Source organism: Agelaius tricolor, unplaced genomic scaffold (assembly GCF_023055355.1).
Source record: "Agelaius tricolor isolate 1412-34295 unplaced genomic scaffold, bAgeTri1.0.p SCAF_6, whole genome shotgun sequence".
Lineage (NCBI taxonomy): Eukaryota > Metazoa > Chordata > Aves > Passeriformes > Icteridae > Agelaius > Agelaius tricolor.
This window is the reverse complement of record NW_027269266.1, coordinates 11,123,122-11,147,866: the sequence shown is the minus strand read 5'-3', so window position 1 is coordinate 11,147,866 and position 24,745 is coordinate 11,123,122. Positions and strand designations below refer to the sequence as shown.

The window sequence follows — 24,745 nt, the reverse complement described above, 5'->3', positions numbered from 1 at the left end:
AATTTTATAATACTACCATCTCCTCTTCCCTTAGCACTTAAACCGTTTCATTTAATCTCTTATCTGAATTAATGGAAACAAAACAATTTCTCCTTTAAACTTTAGTCCAAAATTCAGTATTAACTGAATGAAGTTGTCTTTTTTTTTTTCCCCCTGTGGGGTTATACTGAATAAGGAGCTTTAAAATGAATGTAGTTTCTTAATCTCAAGTACTGGATTATTTCCTGATTATGTGTGAGGACCCATTGTGTACCAAAAAGAAACTTTTAAACTGTTCACCTTTTAATGTTTTATGGCTGTACTCAGAAAGTTCTTTCTGACCTACTGAGCATTGTATCAAATGGCAATTCTCACAAAGAGAACAGTAAATGGAAAGGTTTGGTGAAATTGCTTTTATAATGGTTTGAAAAGTTAGCATGTTATGTAAACATTCAGACTGCTCTGTGATGGCTGCTTGAAGCTTGGCTTTAGGATGTAAGCTTGGCCACAAAATAGATCATAGTTTTCAGATCTTTGAGGCTTTCTGGAGCTTAATCTCAAATATCTGTTTCTGATAAATTTCTTGTAATATTAATATTCGTTTAATAGGTTGGGAAGACGGTTTGTATGTCCTATTTCCCTGTTACTATTTCATGCCATTTAAGGAATGATTTAAGGAACCCATTTCAGGGTTAAAAATGCCCTCAATTGTTCTGTTTTCTGAAAAGTGCTTCAGTTTCCTACAACATTGAACAATTGCAGAGTGAATGTTGACAAAATCCTGTCTTTGTTTCCTAGAAACATTATTTCTTCAAGGTAATTTGAACCAACATCAGGACTTTTTGATAGCAGTGCATCTTAATAGCAGTTAAATTTTTTTGCTTTATTCAAGAAGGGGATTATTTCCTAGACAAGCAGTATCTTATGGATCAGAAATGAAAACTGCTTTTATATTTGGATTAAAAAAAACACCTCAGTGTAAATATGTAAAAATTACAAAAGTTTCTTTAACTGTTTTTTTTAATATTCAGCATTCTTCATATTTTTCCTCTTACTCTCATCTCATTTTATGTTTACTGCTCATAGCAGATACCTTTGGAGCTGTGAACAAAGCTAGGAAGGGAATAATAACAGAGTTTTATATTTGAGTCTGATTTTATTGTTGAATATACAGAATATAGAAATAAGACTTTTCAGTGCAGTTTAATTGAAAAACACAGCATTTCTTTTTATTATATAGTTTATGTTTGGCATTGTTTTCCGAGTTTAGAGATGTTTCATCACATAAATAGAGATCAATCACAGTATTTTCCCTTTGCTTGTTTCTTTAATAGATTTAACAGTAACAGCACAAATATTGAACTATTTCTTGGTCCATAGGTGTTAAGCTGTTTCTCAGCCCATTAGTCCTCAGCACTGAGGGCTGAGAGTCACAGGCTGGGGAAAGCTGTTCTATGGCTGTGCTAGGCCTAGAGAAGATTCAGCTGTTCTTTATTTTTGTTGTTGTTTGAAGCACTGATGCACTCCAGCTCTCTTTTTCTTGATACATAAAATTATATATATAACAGGAGTCTGTTAAACTAAATGAGTTTACAAATCCTTGTATGGCTTTATTTAACAGGGTGGTTTTTCACTATCTGAAGAATTCTCATGTCTCCTGAGACATCCATCCAAAAAGCACAACTTCTTACCTAATAAGCAAAGCAAAACTAAAGCAGTTCTAAATAGTTTTCTTCCTAAGTCTGCCCTTTATGTTATTGCAGTGACATTCCACTCCAGTGAATATGTGTGGGTTTTGTTACATTTCTGGAGGTTCTTCCTAACCTTCATGCTGGCAACAGGAGATCTGGTGTGTGATGGCTGAGGATTGGGTTTTTTTTGATTGAAAGGAAAATACAAAGTCTCTGGAGAAAAAAACCCAAATAATTGCAGTTTCTTAGAGTACAGTTTTAAGCTTTCCAGACTATTTGGAAAGATACATGCCTTTGGTACTTTTACTAGTAAAATAATTTATTTTTGTGTGTGATAATTATATACATCTGAGATTTTTTTAGATGTGGCAACAAAATCAGTCTGTTTTAGCTATCACTGCTAAAAGCATTTACTGAAGTCTTAAGGCATCTTACTTAAACATGATGATTGTAATTTTTGCAGGTTTCTGTAGCTGCTTCCAGTGCTGGAAGAGGATCTCCAGCTGTAACTCTAGTGCAGTTGCCTTCTGGTCAAACTGTTCATGTCCAGGGTGTCATTCAAGCCACACAGCCCTCAGTCATTCAGTCACCACACATGCAAGCTGTTCAGGTTAGCTTTTTTATTGTTACATTTTCATGAATATTTGGTACCTCATAATTCTTTTCCCAGCCCATCTTCAGTTTCTCTTCATTCCAACCAGTGCTGCAAGATTTACTCAGATGGCACAGGAAACAGCAGGGGAAAAGGTGGCAAACATCCAACCAGGAGCAGCTCTACAAGCATTGTGTAGCAATTCCTTAATGCTTCCTGTTTATCTTATAAGAAATTGTCTTGGAACTTGGGTCTGAACTTACGCAATAGCAAATTTGTGTCATAACGTGGCCTTACTTCAGTGTACCCTGCAGTTTTTAATTTCTGTTAAATTCTATGAACATAGTGTTTCTAACGAGACTATGAACTCATAAATATTGAAGTATCTCCTATTTTATTATTGGAAAGGGTCTGGGTATATTGTATCAAGTGGTTCCTTGTTTGGAGCCCCTATCAGACCCTCACAGAGCATCATGTATTGCTTTTTGTGGATGTGGATACCAAAAATACCAGCAGCCTCAAAACACACATTTATGTGGCGAATGTTCATGTGTTGAAAGTTGCAGGAACTAGAAAACAGGAATTGGTGCAAAACGGGTAAGACTTTTCAGAGTTTTTAAAAAGTAGAAAAGGCAAGAGTGAATGAATTTGCAGTGTTTTGAAAGTTTCTTGGCCTCCCATTGGTGTTTTTTTTTGTAGCTGGGAAGGCTTCTGCTCTAGTTTTATTAAAATCTGTTCGAGAAATGTCAGCTGAATTGCTTTTTGCAGATACAATTGCTATTTCTGGTAAGAAAGGTGATACACCTCTCCCTATTAGGAGGGAAGGGTTTTGCCTGTGGCCATAGCAACTTTTTTTAAGGAAAAGTCATGTGTTGTCGGTCTTGAGAAGCCATCTTTAATGTTAGAGGCTTCTTAATAAATTTCCAGTATAATAAACAAAAAGACATGTATAAGTAGGATTTATATTTGAGAAAAATAATAAAACTGTGATCAGATAATGAATATTTTATTGTTTAGCAGTAGGTGTAGATGATGGGACCTCAAGGTTTTGAAATCCTAGATCACTATGGAAAGAGGTGTGGTAGGTGCCAATATTTGATCAAACTTGAAGTCAGAACATAGTATTCAAAGTAAATACTTTTTTTTTTTATTGGAATTCTTTCTAACTGTAATTTTACTGAGTAACCTTTATTCAATAAGCACATTAGTAATTCCCAGTTTCTGTTCCTTTAGTCAGTGTAGTCAGGACATGCATGCAAAGATAGAGGACTTTTTTCAAAGCTCAGAAGGAGAAATTTCTCAGGAATCTCTTCCAGCTGCTGCTGTGTCATTTTAGGGGAGTGGAAGTCAACTATTTGTTGTAGTGAACTCTGGCTGTCCGCTCTTTCCCAAAGGAGTAGAAACAAGAAAGTTTTGTCCCAATTAATGCTGACTAGTTAGTTCCAGGATTTTGCTTTGGTTTCATCTGGATAAGAAAGGGCCTTGAAGATGCTGTAGAAGAATCCATTATAGAGGGTATTTAGCCCTTCTGTGATCCTTTCCAGTACGCTATCCTGCCACCTGGAATTTCCTCCAGATCATTTGGCTTTAACTTCTACCTTGTCTCTGCCAGACAGTGGGGAACTTGGGAAATTATATCAGTTTAAAAAAGAAAGAAGTATGCTGAAGGTTGGTGTTGAAGCTTGCATGACCTCTCCCTCAAACATCTGCCTTTTCAACTGGAAAGTGCTCAGAAGTTTTTCTCATAATGCTGTTGTTTTTTAGATGAAAAAATATGTTTATAGCATTCCTTATTGTTTTGTTAAATGTTGTTTTATTTATAGGAAGATTTAAATTGTTATTTGACTTATTGCTTGCTCCCCCTTGTAGTGTATCAGGTCTTGGAAAGACTTAACATGAGTTTGAAGTTAAATTTGTTCAAATGCAGATGAAGCTGAAGTAGGTGAAGTTGAAATCTGAACAATGTCCAGGAAAAAATTACAATGGTTTGTTTGTTAACAATATGCACATGGTTGTTTGCCATTAGAGTGATCTGAAGTGTTCATTTCTCTCTTTGTCATGATGAAAATTAAAGCTTTTGAAATTTCTTGTAGAAAAGTTCCTCTTCTACATTGTGGTGGTTTGACACTGGCCAAAATTCCAGGCCCTCATTAAAGTTGTTCACTCACCCTCCCCTGCTACAGCTGGGCAGAGGAGAGAAAATTTAACAAAGGATTTCATGAGTTGAGGTAAGGACCAGGAGAGAACACTCCAATGGCAAAACAGGCTCACCTTAAGATATAAAGTGAAGTTATAACTAACAAAATCAGAGCAGGATAATGAGAAGTAAAATAAGCCCTTGAAGACACCTTTTTTCTTCCAGCCCCTGCCTCCTTCCCACTGACAGTGCAGGGAGACAAAGTGTGGGGGTTTTGGCCAGTTTGCCAAGGTTTTCCTCTGCTGCACAGGGAGAGAAGTTGTTCCCCAGTGAAACCGTGGGGTCTCTCCCATGGGAGACAATTCTCCATTCACTTCTCCAGCACAGCTCCAATCTCTTGAGCATCAGTCCTCCCAAAACTGCTGCAATGTGAGTCCCTCCCACGGGCAAACCATGCTCCCAGAACTGCTGTGGCATGGGTCTCTCTTCCATGGGGTGCAGTCCTCCAAGGACAGGCTGGTCCAACTTGGGAGCAAGACCTGTCTCTCCATGGGTTTGCTGCTGGACCACAACCTCCTCCAGGCATCCACCTGCTCTGGTGTGGGCACCTCCCCCATGGGCATTGGGGGATCTCTGCATCCCCCATGGATCCCCGTGGGCTGTGGAGGGATCTCTGCATCCCCCATGGATCCCCATGGGCTGGGAGGGAATCTCTGCATCTCCCATGGATCCCCATGGGCTGTGGGTGAAGAGCAGCTGCTTCACCATGGTCTCACCACAGCCTGCAGAGGAATCCCAGCTCCAGCATCTAGAGCACCTCCTCCTCCACTGACCTTGGTGTCTCCACATTGTTTCCCTCACATATTCTTACCTCCTCCTCTTTTCTGGCTAGAATTGAAACTGTGCCCCCAACCTTTGTTTTGATTTCTTCCTAAATGTGTTAACACAGAGGTGTTATCACCATCCCTAACTGGCCCGGGCTTGGCCAGTGGTTCATCCATCTGCAGAGCCATCAGGGATTGGCTCTGCTGGACATCATGGAAGCTTCTAGCAGCTTCTCACAGAAGCCACCTGTGAATCCCCTCTGCTACCAAAAACTATGCTCTGCAAAACCAATACACACATGACTGCTCCCAACTTCTTCAGCCATCTTCACAAACTAGGGGGCCTAGTTGGTAGCTGTTAGGGCAATGTGGCAATTTAAAGACAATTGAGGTCTTGTTTTGACCTATTTGTCCTGGGACAAATAGATAATTTATTAACCCCCAGGCCCCAGCAGAATGAAAATTCTGTTTTGAGTTAGGATGCCCAGGCTCTTTCTTGGCTGAGCAATACAATCTTACTTGTGACAGATTATGCCAGAGGCTTGGAGGTCGATCCTTGAGGAGATTGCTGAAGGCACATTGGGAGAGAAGTGTCTTTCAGGATCTCTCTCTGCTGCTCAGCATTGGTCTCTCCTGCAGAAGGAGGAATACAGATTTCTTGAAGCACCTGTATCTCTGCAGTCAGCTCTGATGTCTGGTTTGGAGCTGTGCATCTGTACACGTGCAGAAGTAACTCTCACTGCCTAGGTGGCAGACATAGAGTTCTAATGATGTTTGTTACATATTACCCAGCCAAATGAGGCTGCATTAAATATTTTTACACAGAAATGTAATGTAATAAAATTAACAAGTGAAGAGATAATTTTGTTCTGCAATTACCTGCAGTTCCTTCAAGGTGGAGTTCTAAAGGTTTAAGTTGAGGTGACCCAGGCCTATACATTTCCAGAACCTTCCAGACAGTCATTTTCTATTGAGGTCAGGCTTTGTTTCAAGTGCCAAACACTGAGGACTGGCAGATGCATTAATTCCAGAGCTCTTCCTTGAATTCCCTGAGCTTCCACTGCAGCTGGTTCAAACACTTGACGTCTTCTAGTCCCTTACATCATGTTTGTTCAGTGTTAGTTTAACAAAGTGCTTAATCTGAAACTGCTGTCTGGTCTGTCTTCATGTTTAAAGATTTTCACACTACTTTAATTTGGAAATCTCAGCACAGCAATAGTTCTGAGTAGTTAAAAGAATCCAAGAAAATAAAGCCTTTTCCTTGTTCAATAATGACTTTCCGTTCTGTCAAGTAAGATAGATGCTGGTCAAGAGTGTGATTCAGCCCAAGGCCTTAATGTTGTCTGGAGTAATTTTAAGAGAAAAAGAATATATGAAAATATTAAAGGTCTGAGAAAGTGAGATATTGTGAATTTCTCAGGCGCTTCCAAAACTCATACAGCATTGCTAAACAATACCTTTGCATTTATGAATGTGTTAGTAAGTCTAATAAATGTGTATATTTAAATAAAGTTATTTTTAAAATAGCTTTGGTGTGGCATGAAGACACTTTTAATATTGTGTACTATCATTTAAGGCACATTAGTGCAGGATTCTGTATTTTAGATGTTTGACTTCACTTTAAGAGCTAATGAAATTGTATAATATTTTTATATTTAAAGAAATCTGTTTCCAGTACTTTTTCTAAGTGTCATTCACAAAAAAGTAACCTGGACTTTATTGACTTTTTCCTTTTTCAAATGGAAGATGTTATCTGAGTGGCTGTGTCTGGGTAACTTCAGAATTTGCAATTTGCATTGGAAAAAGTAGTCCAAAATCACACGATTAGTGATAAATATGTCAACAAACTTCCCATATGTAAACATGGAAGGAATTTAAAAAAAAATTACTCTGCTGCTAATTTTTTTAATGAAGTTATGAATTTCAGGAACTTTGCTATTACAGGTAGCATCGATTGCAGATGAAGCTGCACAATCAGAAGTGATAATTGATTCTCAAAAACGTAGGGAAATACTTTCAAGAAGGCCTTCATACCGGTAAGGACTTTTAATTTTGGTTTTGCTGGTTTTAAAGGCAGCTTATTCATTACAGCAAAACTGTCTGATAAAAGTCAGTTCTTTGATTTTCTTATGGGTATGGTTCTTCAAGTACATAAAATTACTTACATTCTCTTTTTAGAAAAATTTTGAATGAGCTCTCCTCAGATGCACCTGCAATAGCGAAGATTGAAGAAGAAGAGAAGTCAGAAGATGAAGGAACGCCTTCTGGTATTTCTGCAGTGGCCATGCCAACCAGCCTGTATCATACTAACACAGGGCAATACCGTATGTGTGCCATGTACTTTGTGATGATGCAGAGCATAGCATAGCTTTGTCTCTAGGAGTTAACTAATGCAGTAGGCATGTTTGATTTTCATGAAGAAGAATAAGAGATTCTGTATTTTTAAGTAATTATTATTAATTTTTTCTAACATGGGGATTATAGACTTTTAGTCTTGTAGTATTTGTTGGCTGCTAAATTTAATCATTCTAGAGCTTCTATGCATTAAAATGTGGAAGTGAGGCTCAGCTGAAAGGAAAAATGTTGACACTTTTATGTGAATGTTTAATGATACAAATCATTGCAGTTTCAAATTCTTATGATTTGTTATGTATTAGTGCTATTCATTGTATGAAATGGCAAGTAGAGTTTTTTGAAATGTAAGTTTGGAGTATGAAATTACTTGTTAAGTTCCAATTTCCTTTCTTAAAAGAATTATGTCTTTTTGTCACCAGTTTTTAAGTATCTACATTTTCACCACAGAACTAATGTAAATCATGGTTTCCAGCATTTGATACATCATCCAAATGCAAGTTAAAAGTTATGTTCACAGTTCTGTTCTATAGATTTGCTTTTGGATATTTTTATTCCTGTATTTATCGTAGCAGTGTTGCATAACTTGCACTCTGTGGCTTCTTTGGACATAATCAGTTATCAGTTTGGATAACTTTGTAATAACAACTCTTTTTAAAATCATGTATTTTATAAAGCTACACACTCCTACAGTTTGTAGGGGTTTTTCATGTCTTTTCATAAGTAGACACGCTAAAGTGCAGGTGTTTTTCCTGTGATATAATGACAGGAAGATTGCATAAGAAATGTTGTGGAGTTTATTTCCTGAAATGAGAAAACAGAGGAAGTCTATTAAAACACTGCAGTGGCATATAAAAGAGGATAGAATGGCTCTAGTAGTGTTCTACTCACCCTTAGAATTCTTCAGTTATTTTTAATTTAGGCAACTAACTAATTATTAATGATGCGAATACAGAATTTGCCTATATGATCTGTCTTTTCAGCATAGAAAGTAATTTTGCTTGTGCCCCTAGGCTGCTTTTCTTACCCTTTCTGTAAGCTTTAGACATAAATAAATGTTTGCTGTGTGATGTCCAGCATCTGAAGTGTTCTTTTCTGTGGAAAAGAATACCATCATCCTAAATTACTACTATTCAGTGCAGAATCCAGCATGTATTAATGTATTCTTGTATTCTAAGAAAAATTAAATATTTTTCTTCCATTTTTGAATTGTATTTTTGATTTTGCTTAGATTTGATTAAGAATATATATATTTGCCATTTCAAGGCTTAAAAAAAGTGTAATAATGTCTGTGTATTACTTAGTGAGCCTGTAAACCTGTAGGATTTCTAAGAAATTTTAGAGCTTAGGTTTAATCGTGCCTTTCTCTGGGAAGCCAAAGTTGTACTTTGACCATAATATCTTGCAGGAGGTGATTCTTAGGGGAATATATTTTCATTTAAACACACCTATAAACAATAGTGATAGGGAAGTGTTTCACTGAATAACAAAATTCACAGGTTTTTGTTTCTTGTTCAATCAGACATTTACTTCTGAAAATTAAGCAACAGAGAGCATCACTGACAATGTGAGAACAGAATCCACAAAAATTTAATTAAATCTCATGTGTTTTAATTTAAACTTGGCTATAAGCCAAGCTTGGGAGATTTCTGTTCTTTGCTGCTTTTTCTTTGACTAAGTTATAGTTGTAGCATAAAACATGTGCTGTATAATTAAGGTTCTCATTATAATGGAGCATTGCTTCAAAATGCAATGTCAGCCTTCATGGACTCTCTTGGTTTTGGCTCAAAAACTTTGTTTTGAGAGCTTTTTCTTTTTGGAAATAGTTTTTTTTTTGCTGAATTTAAGAGTTCATTAATTAGATTTTTTTTTTTAAGTTCACTTTTGTAAGTTAAAATACACTTTTGTAAGTTAAAATACTTTGCCTCAGCAAAGTCTGTGTATTTTAATTAGGCCAGGTGGTAGCAAGGATGGTCATTGCCCTGTAATAAAAGGGGTCTTAATTTGGAACCTGCTGAAGAGAGCTTGACTGTTGACCCCTAGTATTTACATATATGAAGCATGGATCTGAAGCATCTCTGAGCCATCCTGTTGGTTGCCTGTAATCCTCAGGAACTAAAACCAGGAGCACTGGGTGGGAATGTAGCAAATCCAGTGTTGATTTTAGACTGGATATGATGCAGAGGGTCACTCCATGTACCTCCCTCATCTTTGTGCCTCCTGTCAGTAGCTCTGTGCTTCTGCCTGTTGTTCCTGTGCCTGAGGACTCCTCTGTCCCTGGCCAGCATGGGCTGCCCAGGTTCTGCTGTGCAGGCACCCAGGAGTTTGTGCATTAAGCTTGTGCAGTGTCCGTGGCAGTGAAGAGCTGGCCTTGTGGTGTCACCATCTGTACTGTGCCCTGCTTTAAAAGAGGTGTTATGTTATTACATTTGCTGGTTCCTTTTTTTCTCTGCTGTTCTCTCTATTCCTGTAAATGAAGGGCAATTTGAAAAGATCATTTTGACTGTGTGTTTATGTCTGGATGTCTGGGATGACTCTTTTTGGAAGAACTTTATAAGTAAATCGTTCTGGAAAACAAATGTATTTTTGTCTATTAACAGCATTGATGGCTGTTCTCTACTTACTTTTCACCAGCCAAAATGATATGTTGCCATGGTTTCCCAATACCTTTTTCCTTGGAGCTTCTTGGCTTTGGCTTTGGAAGCAGACAGACTGACATGACAGGATAAAATGTTATCTTTACCAGCTACCTCCATCTACATACATGTGATCTTTTTGCCAGGCAAATGGGTAGTTTTGCACTCTTGTGTAGGAGCCTTGTATTCTTATCTGACTACACACCTACTCTGTTGGCTCTAGTTCTGTCATGTTGGTTATTTAATACTGAAAAAAATTACTTCCCTCACCTGTGGTAGTGGTCTAATGTGTAAGAGTTGTTCGTTCAGTTGGAGTGTGTGAATCAGTCTCCCCATCCCCCTGCCTGGTTGTGAATATCATGATCTGCATGAAAAAATGCAGGGGGAATGAAAATTATTAAATCTTAATCTGTTTGAGTTACTTGCTGTCTTAGAACAAACTTTTAACAACTGGAGAATTAAGAAATCTTTTGGGAAAACTAACTTTAGTTCCATTTCCAGTTTTGGAAGGGAAAAAGATCTGGGTTTTTTTTCTGGATTAGAGCTGATGATCATACTCAGAGGGTGGTATTAGTACTGTCCTCACTCCTAGTTGGAAGAGAAGATGCCAGTTGCATCCATCCACCTGCATGACATTCAGCTACAGGGACTGTCCAGGAAAGTCCTGTACTCATCATAAAAGTCTCAGTTTTCAGCAGAGCTCCAGCACAACAAATGTGTGCAGTGGTTGAGATCAGGACACTGGATGGGGGACAGGCAGTATGTTGTTCTGGGAATATGGCAGGAATCAGTCCTGTAAGGGAGGCAGCTACTGGAGTTGATTCACTTTTGTTTATAAAGTACTGGGTTGGGATCTGAATGAATAATTGCTGGACAGCTGCGATATAATTGTTTACCCAGGTTCACTGTGGAGCTAAGAGCTTTTTATCAATCTGTGCTGATGTTTTACTGCTTAGGAAGCCAGACTGTCTGGGTTTTATGTGGTAGGGTTCTGTGGGGGTGTAGATGCACCACCATTCCTGGTGCTAACTCTGAGAGGCAGATTTTGGCTCTTTTTAACTTGTCTGGGAGGTAGAGTTGAAACAAAACAAAAATCTTGTTGCTATTGTCCTGGACTTTGTGAAGAGTAGGGGATACAATGCTTTACTTTTGTTGCTTCTCTCTGTTTTGTTTTGCCTTAAAATGGGGCACTTTCTGCTTTGGAGGCCAGACTGAAACATCTTGCACTCTACCCCTTGCCACACTCCTCCCCTTCTCCTCAATGCCTTATGGAGCCTGCGTGCAGCACCCAACCTACTGTTGCCAAAACAGAACATTTGAACTCAGCAATCTCTAAAATTCACATAGGTATCTAACAAATCCTGTATTGAGATAAGCAGAGCTGAACCTTCAAGAATGGCATCAAATACTGTAATCTGACAGTGAATTCAGAGAAGTTGGCAAGCCTCAATCTTTTTTTACGTCTGACTTTTATAGCATAGTTTAAATATCTTCTGGGGGAGAAAAGTTTTTTTTACTCTTTGGGCATTGGGTTCTCAGCTGAAAGTTTCAGGATTGCTTTAATTAACACAGGAGATGTGGATTTGGCTGGTGAATCACTTGGTAGATAAGGAGTTGGCTCCAAGAGCTCCAGTCAATAGCTTGATGCTCAGGTGGAGTCCAGCGATGAGTGGTGTCCTTCAGAGATCTGGGACCAGTATTATTTTGTATCTTTGGTTGGAGATGTAGAATCTTTGTGGAGATGCACCTTCAGAAAGTTTGCAGGTGACAGCAGGCTGAATGATGCAGTTGATGCTCAAAGCTCAGTAGAGAGAAGGGATCCCATCCAAAGGGACTGTGACAGAGTAGAGAGGTGGACCCATGCAAACCTCATGATAAGGCCAATGCCCATCATCAATACACGGCATCCTGTGTATGGGTTTTGGCAATCCTAAATGTGGATATAGGCTGAGCAATGAGTGGATTGAGGACCTGGATGTGCTGGTGGCTGAAACACTGACTATGAGCTGGCAATGTGTGCTTGCAGCCTAGAAAGCCAGCCAGATCTTAGGCTGCATCCAAAGCAGGGTGGGCAGCAGATCAAGGGATGCAATTCTGCCCCTCCACTCTGGTGAGACCCCACCTGGAGTGCTGCATCCAGCTCTGAGTTTCCAGCACGAGACAGACATGGACTTGCTTGAACAGATCCAGAGATAGAGTTAGATGATCTTGAAGGTCCCTTCCAACTCAAGCCCCATTCTGTGATTCAATGATATTTCTGTGTTTAACAAAGGCAATGCTAATTTCAAAAGGAATATACAATTAATGATGTCTCTAGGGAATTGCATTTTGATAAATACTTGATTATGGCAAGAAGACAGTATGATTTTTATTAATGGGGAAAGTATATTTGTTTTTTTTTATATTGCTATTACATTGGGGGAAGAACCCTACTTTGTTCTGTTTCTTTTTTTACATGAGTATTGGGCTCTGTACAACCTGGTTAAAAGTTGTGCTAAACTTTTTCTTACACTAAGGAAAAGATTATTAGTGTTAGATATCTTTCTTTTCCTTTGTCTTGATGTCCTGGATTTTGTTTTCTGAGAGTCAATAAATGGCTTTTTTAAGATTTTTTTTTTAAATAACTCCTATGTTAGTATTTAAAACATCACTTTTATATGGCTAGGAGCTATGATTTTTCCCCACATATTTAAACTATTTTAGTAGAGTTACTATTTCTGGAAACATAGACATAAAATGTGTCGAACACGGCTTTTTATCTGTTATATGTATGGTATATACTACACAACAGACTTTATATTTGTGGAAATCAGTATTAATATTATCTAAGTTTTATCATACAATTGATCCTTAAGCAAGGAGAGGACCAGGAGTCTTGTAAGACAGTGTTTATTGCATGTTTTTTAGCATGTGCTATGTCTTTCTGTTGCCTAACTTCTCTTTTTTTTTTTTCCTGTTTAGTTACCATATCTCAAGGTGGTACAATTCAGACTGTGACAAATTCAGGAGCTCCTCAGCCAGGTGCTACCATTGTGCAATATGCAGCACAGTCATCTGATGGCACACAGCAGTTTTTTCTTCCTGGAAGCCAAGTTGTTGTTCAAGGTATATTTTAATAGTCTAGTTTGTTTTCATTTTTTCATATTAAACAATTTTTCTTAAAGCTTTTCTTATTTTGTGTTGACATTATTGCACCATTAAGTAAAATACTCATAGCAAGATAGAAGAGTCTTAGGAAGGGATTCAGGTTCTCTGCTTAGTAAGGCTGCTACTGTGTTTGGTTAAAAAGAGTGAAATAGCAGTATAACATCACTTTCTGCTTTGAATTGTCCTTTGCAGATTTTGAGACATGTTTAATTGGAATAAAGGTACTCCTACAGATTGAAGTGAGATGCTGAAGGTGCACATCATTTAATATATGAAACTAATTTGTTTTTTTCAGCAGTTAATGTTAATAAAACGCAAATTCTGAAGATCCTGGGATATGTTTAGGGGAGAATTTCCTTTCAACTTATGGCTCTTGCAGTTACTAGAAAGCAGATCCTTTAATGAAGCTAGTTTTCTCACAGAGGAATGCTTTGAAGGTCCTATAAAGTGCGCACATGACGTGATGAAAACCTTTGAAAATGGGAGATAGATTTCTCTATGGAGACACTAAATTAATAGCTATGGAGAATATACAGATTTAAAAAAAAATATTTTATTGACAGAGAGAAGTAGGGGGGAGGGCTGTATAAATACTTTCTTAAGCCAAAACAGCTATCTGAAATAAGCCATGAGAAGAGCTAGGAAGGATTTAGGTATGTATTCACGGAGTGGATGAGGATCATCAAATAAATGTCAAAATACATTGTTGTCCCAAGACTTTTCCAGAAGCATTCCAAGTGCTTTAAGACTATAAAATGAAAACACCTTAGCTAAATGTTAAGTTTTAATTGTTCAGAGAGTATTGTTACAACTTCCCAAAATGTTATTATGAATACATACTTAACAAAACCTTAAGACCCAAATTTGGCTGTCCCCCAAACCAATTTCCCACTCTAGTACTGCATGTTGTTCTGAGTATGAGTCAAATATGTTTTCTGTGTGTGTGCCTATACATCCCTTAAATCAGAGGCTGCCTCCATCTCTCCAGGTTCACTGTAGTATTTTATCGGTACTGCTTTGATTCTTCAGAGCTTTGGTGTCAGGGGCAGAAAGAATAACTCCTCAGCTGCTTCTTAAACTTCCCATCTGTGAAGAAGCACAGCATTTGAGGATTTTGTCTGGCAGCATTTCAGTCCTTGGGAATTCCATTTGACTGATTTTTCCCTTACAGACTCTCCATTACAGAGCTGTTCTCTGACAGGGCTGCTCAGTCTCAGCAAAGGGCTCCACAAGATGGAATTGCCCTTTAAGTGTTTTGCCTGTGATGGAAACTTTCAAAATGGATTCAGAGACAGTAACTGAATCCCTTCTACATCATGTTTCTGGAAACATCTTGATACTTTTAACTAAATTGATTTGTTCTCTGTCCATGCTCAGGGAAGTTTATTTCCTGGAATTCTCTATTCCTTTGATTCAAAGTCCAGTGCTTTACTGAGCCTCATAGCTCGGTAAAAAATGTGACATAACATACAGGGAAAAGTACAAAGCAAACAGTAAATGAGCATGAACTTGGAGATGATGAGAAGATAAAAGGCTTCAACTTATTCTACATGCTATTGATATTAGAAAATCTTTAGGAAAAAACAAAACATCTACAGTAAAATAAAAAGATGTATAAAAACATTGTGAAAATGTTTACAGTAATACAGTTGTATGAAGGCAGCAAACCTGAGTTAATTACAATGGAGTGGGACAATGGAATAAGTTGAATATACAAGTGTCTGAAATGTCCTTATTACAGCTCATCTTGCCTATGCCAGAAAGTCTGTTGGCATACAGGTTATGAACATTTGTCATTTATGTACACTTTGTAGTTGACTGTTCACCTAATATTGTGATAACATAGATTATAATAGAAAAATGATTCTGCTTAGTAATCCTACCACTTACATATGTATTTTTATAATAATTTTGGGTAGGCAGCATATAATTTATTTTCTTTATCATAGTAGAAGAAAAGACTATAACAAATAGCTGGAAACAGAAAAGATCTGTTTCAGATTCTGTTTCAGAATCTTTCAGATAGCATATGTATTGATTTTTTTTCTAAAGTATTTGTTAATGAATCTCATGTAATAATGGATAAGATCACATAAACCCTGTGTTTGGTATTTTCTGATAACCTGTGGTGTGGAAAAATACTAGGATAAAAGTGCCAAATATATTGATCCGATTGAGTGACATTGTATTTGCTACAAGTTTACATTTGTAGGCAAAAGAAGAGGCAGTTCTAGTGTCTGGGCAGTTTCCTAACACATTAAGGGTTAAGGATTTTTTTGCTAGCTGAAGAAGGAAGTGTTTTGATTATTAGTGAAAGTGAGTGTAGAAAAGTTATATAAAACTAATTTTGTTGGGATCTATTTGTATTTACGTTACATTGTTAGTGATATTTGAAATCTGTGGCTTGAACTTCTTGTGCTTTAGTTCTGATCTTCTGTACATATGATCCTGAAGTGCTCCTGTAATCACAGAGCACTGCTGTAAACACAGGATGTAAAACACAGAACATCAATGCAAACATTGATGCTTCCACTGCTGCCATCCAGCACAGTTTCACAGTTGATAAATTACCACTCTGAATTAGTTTAGTACAAAGACCTTAGAAGTTTGCTGTGCACTACATACAAACCAGTGCTTGGACTCTTTGTCTGAAACTCTTTCATTTGTATTGAAATGAATGTATTTCATTTGTATTGAAATGTATTTGTAAATAAGGAGTAACTCTCTTACAGCTGAGTTGTTGTTCTTTTTAATTTATATTTTAAAGCAGAGTCAAACAGATCTCTTGGACATATTTTGAAAAAGGAGGGAAGGGGGAAGAGGTAGCCTTTACCCAGAGTTACTGTTCTGCTTGTTACAGCATCTGAAACCACTGGCTTTAGGTTGACTTACTTTGTTGGAGTGTTCCTTAATAATTTCTGAAGCTTTTAACTGAAATTAAATGAGTGGGTTGTGGGTTTTCCTGCAAAGCAAGGAGCTCTAGCCTTTCATTTACCTATTTGTTACAGCTTATTAAGCTTTCCTGTCTTGCATGCCTGTCCAACAGAGTTCTCTGCCTTTTAGTGGAACTGTTCCAATGAAAACAACTGCATGTCTGTTTTAAATTTCCTTATTTTCTATCCAGTCATGACTTTATCATTTGGATTCATTCATGAATGCTAGAGCCACGTTTTCATTTCTGTCAGTCAGTGCTGTGAATTTTCAGGTCTTTCTTAACAGCCTGCTTTGTGGTGAGTGCTTTCTGTAGCTTTATGAATAATTCAGGGGAAAAGAACAAAGCTAGGATTATAGCAATATGGAAGAGGAAAAAAAACCAGGTTTACTGGAAAAGGAATTCTTTGGGCTGCAGTTTCAGTGAGCTGTTCCAGTGATGGAGCACGTTAATGACAGCGGTAAGCAAGTGAGGTCATTGTGATGTCAGTGCTCTTGCTTGTAATCCTGCACATGCTTGGTAGTTTGGAACAGTTCATGCTGAGCTCTGGTAGAGGAGCAGCAGAATCGTGTGTGCAGAAGTTGATCATGGCTGTAACAGGAGATGAAACAGGTAAAAATTTTGTTAGCCTTTGACATGGTATTTTTGTATGTCTGTGCAGTGTTTAGTTAATATTTGTGGCATTTTCTTTTGAACCTGTTGCTGTAATTCTTTCATCTCTCTAAAGTCATGCAAATAGCTTCTAATTCTCTCTACTTAGTGTAGGACTCCAGGGCAATTTTAACAGTTTTGTTTGTGGGGGAAAAACTAAAAATCACTGTTAGTGCATGAGTTTTTGCACAGATTGATTCAGTAACTGTTCTTTATTACTTGATGCAAGATTTTGCTGAAAACAATCCACCACTCTACTTTTGCATTTTTCTTTATTGTGGTGATAGTCATATATGTTGCTGTGTTTATAATTGCTTTTGGTTTTGTAAAAATGACAACTGCCTTTTTTATTGAGCAATAGACGCTACAAATTTGATAGCCATGGGCTTCATCCTAGCGTGTAAATCAACCCTATGCTCCGAGTATTAAAAAACACTGAATGGAAACAGATTTGAGGGCAATAATTGAAGTACTGTAACGCCTGCTTGTTTTCTCCTGCACTGTTAAAATGGTCTGTTCCTCAGCTAATTGAGTTCAAAAGGCTGACGTCATTAGATTTCCTGGAATCGTGTTGCAGTAGGGAACTGGAAAAGTTAAACTCCAAACAAGATACACATTGACGTCAGCTCCAAGTCATGCTGCGATTTAGTCAGTTCCTTTCTGCCTCGTCAATTGCCTCCGGCAGCTCGGTAACATTAACTGCTTCCCTGCCGGCTCCTACGTGCTGCTGCTCACTGCTGCCGCACGTTGTTTCATTAATCCAAAGATAAATATCTTCTCAGGGTCGATGTATTTAATGCTCAAAGGGATAATGATTCATGCCTTGTGTAGCCAGTTTAGTGGTGAAGTTAAAAACCCCTTGATAATCAAGTCCCACCATTATGACTCACAGAGGGGGAGAATAGGCATCCAAATACATCGGGCGTTTTTTCTCCTGGATAGTCACTGAAAGAACTGAGTGCAGGGATGCTCTCTAGTGTTCAGCAAGTTACTTTTTCCAAGAGGTGATTGCTTTTTTATTTTAATTTTTTTTTAATGCATGTTTGGTTTTTTTCACTAGTTGTCTTTTGGCTTTCTTAATTTCCTTTATGTAAGTCTCAACTAAAAGCTTCAGGTTTTCAGTGACTTTTAATCCCTTGCATTTTAAGGGGTAAAAAAAAAAATAAAAATTACCCAGGGCAATGCATTAGGGAAATGGACCAACTCGAGGTTTGTTGCTTTGTTAACACTCTCAGTTCTGTTTCTGGTACCTTAGGAATTACATTAGACCTTGGTGAAGTGTCATTAGAAACAGCCAAAGAAGTTTGGCAGTCTGGATGAAGTGTGTGGGACATTTGTCTCAGATGCTGAAATGGAAGGTATTCTTCACTGTAATATAGATACATAATTAGGCTTAAAATAACTTTGAAAAAAATTAAATTTATCCCACTATGTTTAGAACCTGTTTCATCTTTCCAAAGGTCTTTTTCTGGGGAAGTCAGTTACATTGTAATTTCTTGAGCTAATACACAAAACATTTTTCAATCTTCAAAATATATTTTTGCAATGATATATAGGAAAATATGTATTATTGCACAGTTAAAAGATACTTTGTTAGTGCTATGCTATGCTTTTTTCTTGTTTCTAAACAGTGGTGTCTGGATTGGCAAGGTCAGTACCACCAGAATAGTTATTTATCTGTGTTCCTGTGCTGGCAGGTTTCTAATTGAGACAACTGTCAGGCAGAGACTGCCACTACTGGGACCTGCTCAGACTAGAACATTTACCAGTGGTGTTTGCTGATCCCAGCTGAGATAGGGACTTGCTTTTGTTAAGTCTTGCTGAAGGTACATGATCACTCTGAGTCCTCTGCACAAAAGCTGCACTAAGTTCTGTTTGCTGCCATCTGAGCTTAAGTCAAACACAGACAACAAATTAGTTGGTCTTGCCAGGCTGAGGTGATCTGGGTTGTGGAGCTTTCCCACCATGACTTCATCTACAGAATGGTTTGCTTGGATTTCTAATTCATTGTAGCTAAGGCAAATTAAGGTAACATCTCTTTAATAATGCCTAGTGATGAGATAGGAAAAGATAGTTCTTACCATAGAGTCTGTAAGATGTATGTAATGTGGGCAGCATAAAGGTGAGCCTGAAGAGTTGCTAAAATTCCACTTTTATAGTTAGTGAGCTGAGGTACCATTCCATTGACATGACTGGGACTGCTAAGAAATGTGGAGGATTTGAAGGGTTAAGCAATTCCCCTGTAGATGTACAAGATGACCAAGCCCTGTGCTCAGGGCAGCTGCCTGTCATTGCTCACAGGGCTGTTCTGAGCTGATTTCCCCCTCCCTCTCTCCCTCCCACATCCCCGGGGGATTATCCAGGTCAGTTCACTGGTCCAGTTCATCTTGTAATTCCACAAACACTTTTACCCACAGGACTGAGGAGGGGGGGAGGTGCATGGGGTTTAAGCTGATAATGATTTCAGGACATGGCTGTGGAATTGTAGTCTAAGCACAACTTGATTCTATTTTTTTGTTTGTTTTGAACTAGTGAAGCACTTACATTAATATAGTAAGAATAATAGTATATTTTTATTAGATTTATTTTTCCCCCCCTATAGTTAACTGCTCAATCTGTCAGCCTCCCCAAGATGTTTTTGTCTACCTTTTATTTTTCCAAGTTGACCTGGTGTCAGTTGGGATAGAGTTAATTTTCTTCCTATTAGCTGGTACAGTGCTGTTTTTTGGTTTTAGGATGAGAGAGGTGTTGATAGCTCACTCATGGTTTGGTTGTTGCTCAGCAGTAGTTGCACTCAGTCAGGGACTTTCCAGCCTCTCATAGTCTGTCAGTGAGTAGGCTGGGGGTGCACTCAGAGCTGTGGGGGATCACATCCAGAGCAGCTGACCCCAGATAGCCAGAGGGATATTCCATACCTAAGGCATCATGCTCAGCATATAAACTGGAGGGAAAGCTGGCCTGGGGCCTGCTGCTCAGCAACAGGCTGGCCATCAGTTAGTGAGTGGTAAACAATTGCTTCTAATTTGCATTAATTATTTTTCTTGGGTTTATTTCTCTTTCTTTTTGTTATTTTCCTTTTCATTTTATTTTATTTCCATCAAACTGTTCCCTTCTCAACCTATGAGTTTGCTCTACCTCATCCAGCTGGGGAGCTGTGTGGGTGGAGTGAACAAGTGACTGACTGTGTGGTGCCTAGTTGCAGGCTGGGGTTAAACTGTGAGACATGTTTTTCCATTATTTGAATAATGCTTTGGAGAATTAAAGTATAGAATAAGTGTAACAATAGCCTCTGAAACATCAACTATATACAGTTGCTTTAATGACAAAATTTGAATTTTTGTTCTATCATAATATAAAATATTTATGGAAGGAAATAGGTAAATACTTGCTCAGAATGTAAAGTGGAGTATGTTTTTTGTTTGGTTTTGTTTTCTGTCAGACAAGACACAAGTACTTAGGACTTCCCCAGTGTTTTTAAGTTGAGGTACATCACGTAGGGACAAGTACATCTGAAACAAAGAAATGACGTGAGACTGTAAGAAAGGTGTTGGTTTCCAGTCATATCAGATCAGCATTTGGCTTGGGGAGGGCACAAAACTGCTAAGCTGGAGCTGAATCTGAACTTTTGCCCTCTGATTTACTGTGCAGCTACACTCCTTTCTGTGCAACTGCCACTGCTTCCTGTTGCTGCTAATGCTGCAGCATCCCATGTGTGGTCCTCTTGCCCAGGGAACAAATGCCTGAATATCCTGAGCACTTGTCTGTTTCTTTTCATTGTAGCAACAGCAGCTCTCACTCCTTATCCAAGGGTTGCCAAACTGCTTTTGTAAGAGGAGGAGAGGCTGTAAAGCTGGTACTGTTGCTATCACAAGGAAGGACGAGAAAGTTGTCTTCTGAAGCAAATTGAATCCTGTGCAGGGAGAACAGGGAAGCATATAAACCTCAGTTTAGATGCAGGGCCTTCTTTTTGTGGGATTGTGCAAACAGGAAGTGTCACTGCCAGAACTGTTTCTCAGACTGCTTTCCCCTTGTTGTATGAAGAGAGCCATGTGGAAGCATGTCCAGCTGGCTACTGGGGCCACGTGCTAGAGCAATTCAGACACTTGACAGTATGGAAATAAATGCTATTAAGATAAAAAATACAGTTGTGTCATGACAGACGTGTGAAATAATTTATGTATCTGGGATCCTGGATAAATCATTGTCAGAAATCTGTTATTTTCAGATATACTTCTTTTTTTTTGCCATAGATTTTAAAATATGTTTCTTTTATACAGCTGCCACTGGAGACATGCCAGCTTACCAGATCCGAACTCCCACTACTACCTTACCTCAGGGAGTGGTTATGGCAGCCTCGCCAGGGACTCTGCACAGCCCTCAGCAAATGGCAGAAGAGGCCACACGCAAGAGAGAGCTGAGACTTTTGAAAAATAGGTAAGACTATACAATAATTCATGGTCAGTGTTGGAAACTACCTCCCCCACCCCCCCAAACATTATAACAAAGTGTTCTTCTTAAGGTCATAAGCACTGCCTGTAATTGATGAAGGGAAGGCAGGAAATTCTTTTCAGTCATCCCATGTCCTTCTAGCATAGAGTATTGGTTGTTAACTCTGTCCTTATAGCCATGGATTTTTAGTTTGAAAATATTAGGTGATTCAGAAATCAATATCAGATAATTTTTGTGATGATCCAGAGTTACACTTTTTGTTGCATTTTACTTCCTGTCCTCTCCCACTACTGACAGTAAAATGACCAGTAGGGCCTCTTTCATTTTAAAGCATCCCCACAAAGAATTGTTTAGGAAAATAGCTGAGGATCTCATTAGCAGCTGTCCATTAATGATGCTGTGAAGAGGACTTATTCAAAGATGGAATGATAATTATAGACTTTGCCAAATACTTGGCTGCTGGGATGAGATACTTTGCAGTGCCCCTGTCATTTTGTGAGGCCCATTGTGTGAAGTTGCTGTATATTTTTTAATTAGTTGTCATGGACTTGACTGAGTGTTGTAAATGTCAGTCTTTCTCTGTGCAGTCTTCTTGCTATTCCTTGGGGAGTCTGTCTTTTTAAAATGTGTAGCCACCTCTGTCATTGGCAGATTAATAGTAGAAATAGTCTGCTCTGCAGATCTCTAATACACTGCTTAGCCACTTGTCTTATAATTGAATTAATGGTATTGCTTTGCTCTCATGCCTGTTCTTTATTTTAAATTACTTACAAGGATCACTGCATTGTTGTGCCTCCTTTTTGTTTCTTCTTCCTTCAGTTTTAAAACTAATGCCTATGCTATAGCTCGTAACTTGCTGGAATGTTAGCCTCTCACAATTTGGTAGTTTGTCATGTTCCAAGGTAGTAAAGGAGGACTCCCAGTACTTCTAATATTTCTTCTGGAATTGAATGCTTGTTTAGTCACTTGCTTCTGAGCACACTAGCCAAAGCGTTTAGCTCAAATATTAGAGACTTTTGAGCAGAACTACAAAAATGGCTTCAGGCTATCATTTGCCAGCAACAAAAACTACAGACTCGTGTGGCTGTAATGTGCTCAGGCAGCCAGTTCTGAAATGCTAATAAATTGTATTTGTTTGGATTAAATTGTATTGTACATTGTTACAATATGCTGTGAGTTTTTATCTACATGTAAGCTTGGCATCTAGTTTTTATCTGAAGAGAGTAGTGTTATGTTTGTGTTTTTCTGAAAGTATATTCTCTGGGTTTGGTTTTAAGATTTTGATGGCAGAAGACAATGCTCCCGATAAACAGACAAAGTAGAATGTGGCTGGAAGAAGAAATGCTGCTTTCCATCCTAATGTTTAGTGCAACTCAAGTCAATACATCATCAATTACTCCCTGTTTTTCTCGATTCTTCTGTGTATTGGTTCCATCTTTGTATTTGGTGATGCTGGATGCGTTTCAAGTTCTAGATGCTTTGGATTATATTTTAACTATGTTACTGCTTTTGGATGTTATCCGATGTTCTGTTTGTGCAATCCAGCAGTTGGTGGTGGTGGTTGTTGTTATTGTGGAACCACAGGGTTTGCAGGTAATTGCATTTATCCAGTCTTTGCCATATTGTGGCTGTTCCTGTAGTCATTTGCCTTGTATTGGTTCCAGGGAAGCTGCCAGAGAATGTCGCAGAAAGAAGAAAGAATATGTCAAATGTCTTGAAAATCGTGTGGCTGTGCTTGAAAACCAAAACAAGACTCTCATTGAGGAACTCAAGGCCCTCAAAGATCTTTATTGTCATAAAGCAGAATAACTGTCTTTCATTTGGACCTCCTTTATTATGAACTTTAATCAAGGCATGAGAGGAAGCAATTCTACAGATTGCCATATGAACTTGAGAAAGAGACACTTGAGGCCCTTGTGGAACCCAGTTTTGCTTAGTGTTTTCAGACTGATTTGGGAGATATTCCAAAATTTGGAATTCTGTCATAGTCTCCATACTCTGCTGAGCTTTCTAATGGCATGCAAATGGCTTTTTTGTTTGCACTTTTTACTTCTGCTTTTTGCAGGGAAGCTGCTAAAGAATGTCGACGTCGGAAGAAAGAATACATAAAATGTCTGGAGAGTCGTGTTGCAGTGCTAGAAGTTCAGAACAAGAAACTTATACAGGAGCTTGAAACCCTAAAAGACATTTGCTCTTCCAAAACAGATTAGTAAAAATATTTATTATACTGTGAACTAAGATATGTCCAGTTGCTTTGTAAGACAATACATAGCCAACATGACTTACGGCTTTCTCTTTGTGTCATTTATAATATATTCCAACTCCTAACATTCCTGAATGCTTTCCTGCTTTTTATCAATTCATAGCTCTAATTTCAGGTTTTTCATGCACCATCCTTCTGTCTCCCAAGGAGCCAAATGTTAAAAAATATAACAAAGTAAAAAAGTGCATCATTTCTAAGAGCTGTTTCTTTGCCATGTATTTACAAATTACTTTTACATGTTACTGAGTGTCCTGCACATTCAAAATATTTTGCAATTGTTTTAGATGAATCATAAAGATAATGTATCCAGTAATACAAGAAAATCAAACAACCCAAGGTATCTCAGGAAAGAGTTTATAAAAGAATGTTATGATTATATGTATGTACTAGCATACTAGTCTACAGATGATTTTATGGCATATTTTTATATTAGTTGCTTTGTGGAAAAAAGTATTGTATTGCTGTCACTGAGTGCCATGGTTAAAGATAGTTTTTAATAGAACCATGTTGTTTAACCTGTGTAGTGTCTGATTTCCTTTAAAAACCTGGTTGAGATGCTTTAAAATCCATGAGTATCTGAAAGAAGACAAAGGGAAAAAAGCACACCTAAGCTCATGACATGATGCTAAATATATTGTAAATACCTGTAAGATGCTCTCTGTTATATGGCTGCTATTTACTTAAATTTTCTGTATTCTGCAGAATATTTGATTCACTGGAGGTCTATATATTAAAATTTAAATGTTCATCCTGAATACTTCACATTCTAGATCCTGAACACCTGTAGATAGTTGCCTGTAGTGAAGATTGATGGTGCAGTTCTTTTCACAATTTCAGCAAACTACTGAATGGTGGTCAAGGTGTCCTAAGGAAGAGAGCTTTCCAATAAGTAACTATTTGCTGATTCACTGAGTTCTGGAGTAGCCTACAGATGAGAGCTGAAGATTTTTAAAATAAACCCATGTTTAAACCAGATTACAGCTCTCATAAATGCAGTATGTGCCAACTTTCCATTGTGCTTTGAAAAAACTAGTGTATATGCAAAGTTGCTTCTGGGTACTTTTTAAATTCAGGAGTGATCTAATTGTTTGG

The 24,745-nt window shown here is 38.0% G+C and overlaps 1 protein-coding gene across 11 annotated transcripts in view; it reads left to right on the top strand.

The window, feature by feature from the left end:
• The window catches only part of CREM (cAMP responsive element modulator), a 36,117-nt gene extending 11,709 nt beyond the window's left edge, over nt 1-24,408 (top strand). For 2 of the 11 annotated variants that reach the window (XM_071428664.1, XM_071428662.1), the window contains exons 3-8: nt 2,134-2,280; nt 7,168-7,259; nt 7,402-7,547; nt 13,173-13,316; nt 21,219-21,375; nt 23,055-23,671. In XM_071428664.1, the coding sequence (XP_071284765.1) occupies nt 2,134-2,280; nt 7,168-7,259; nt 7,402-7,547; nt 13,173-13,316; nt 21,219-21,375; nt 23,055-23,199 (831 nt within the window). In that variant the 3' untranslated portion in view covers nt 23,200-23,671. The other 9 variants (XM_071428669.1, XM_071428667.1, XM_071428663.1 and 6 more) reach the window with 8 other exon arrangements.
• The last annotated feature ends 337 nt before the right edge of the window (nt 24,409-24,745 follow it).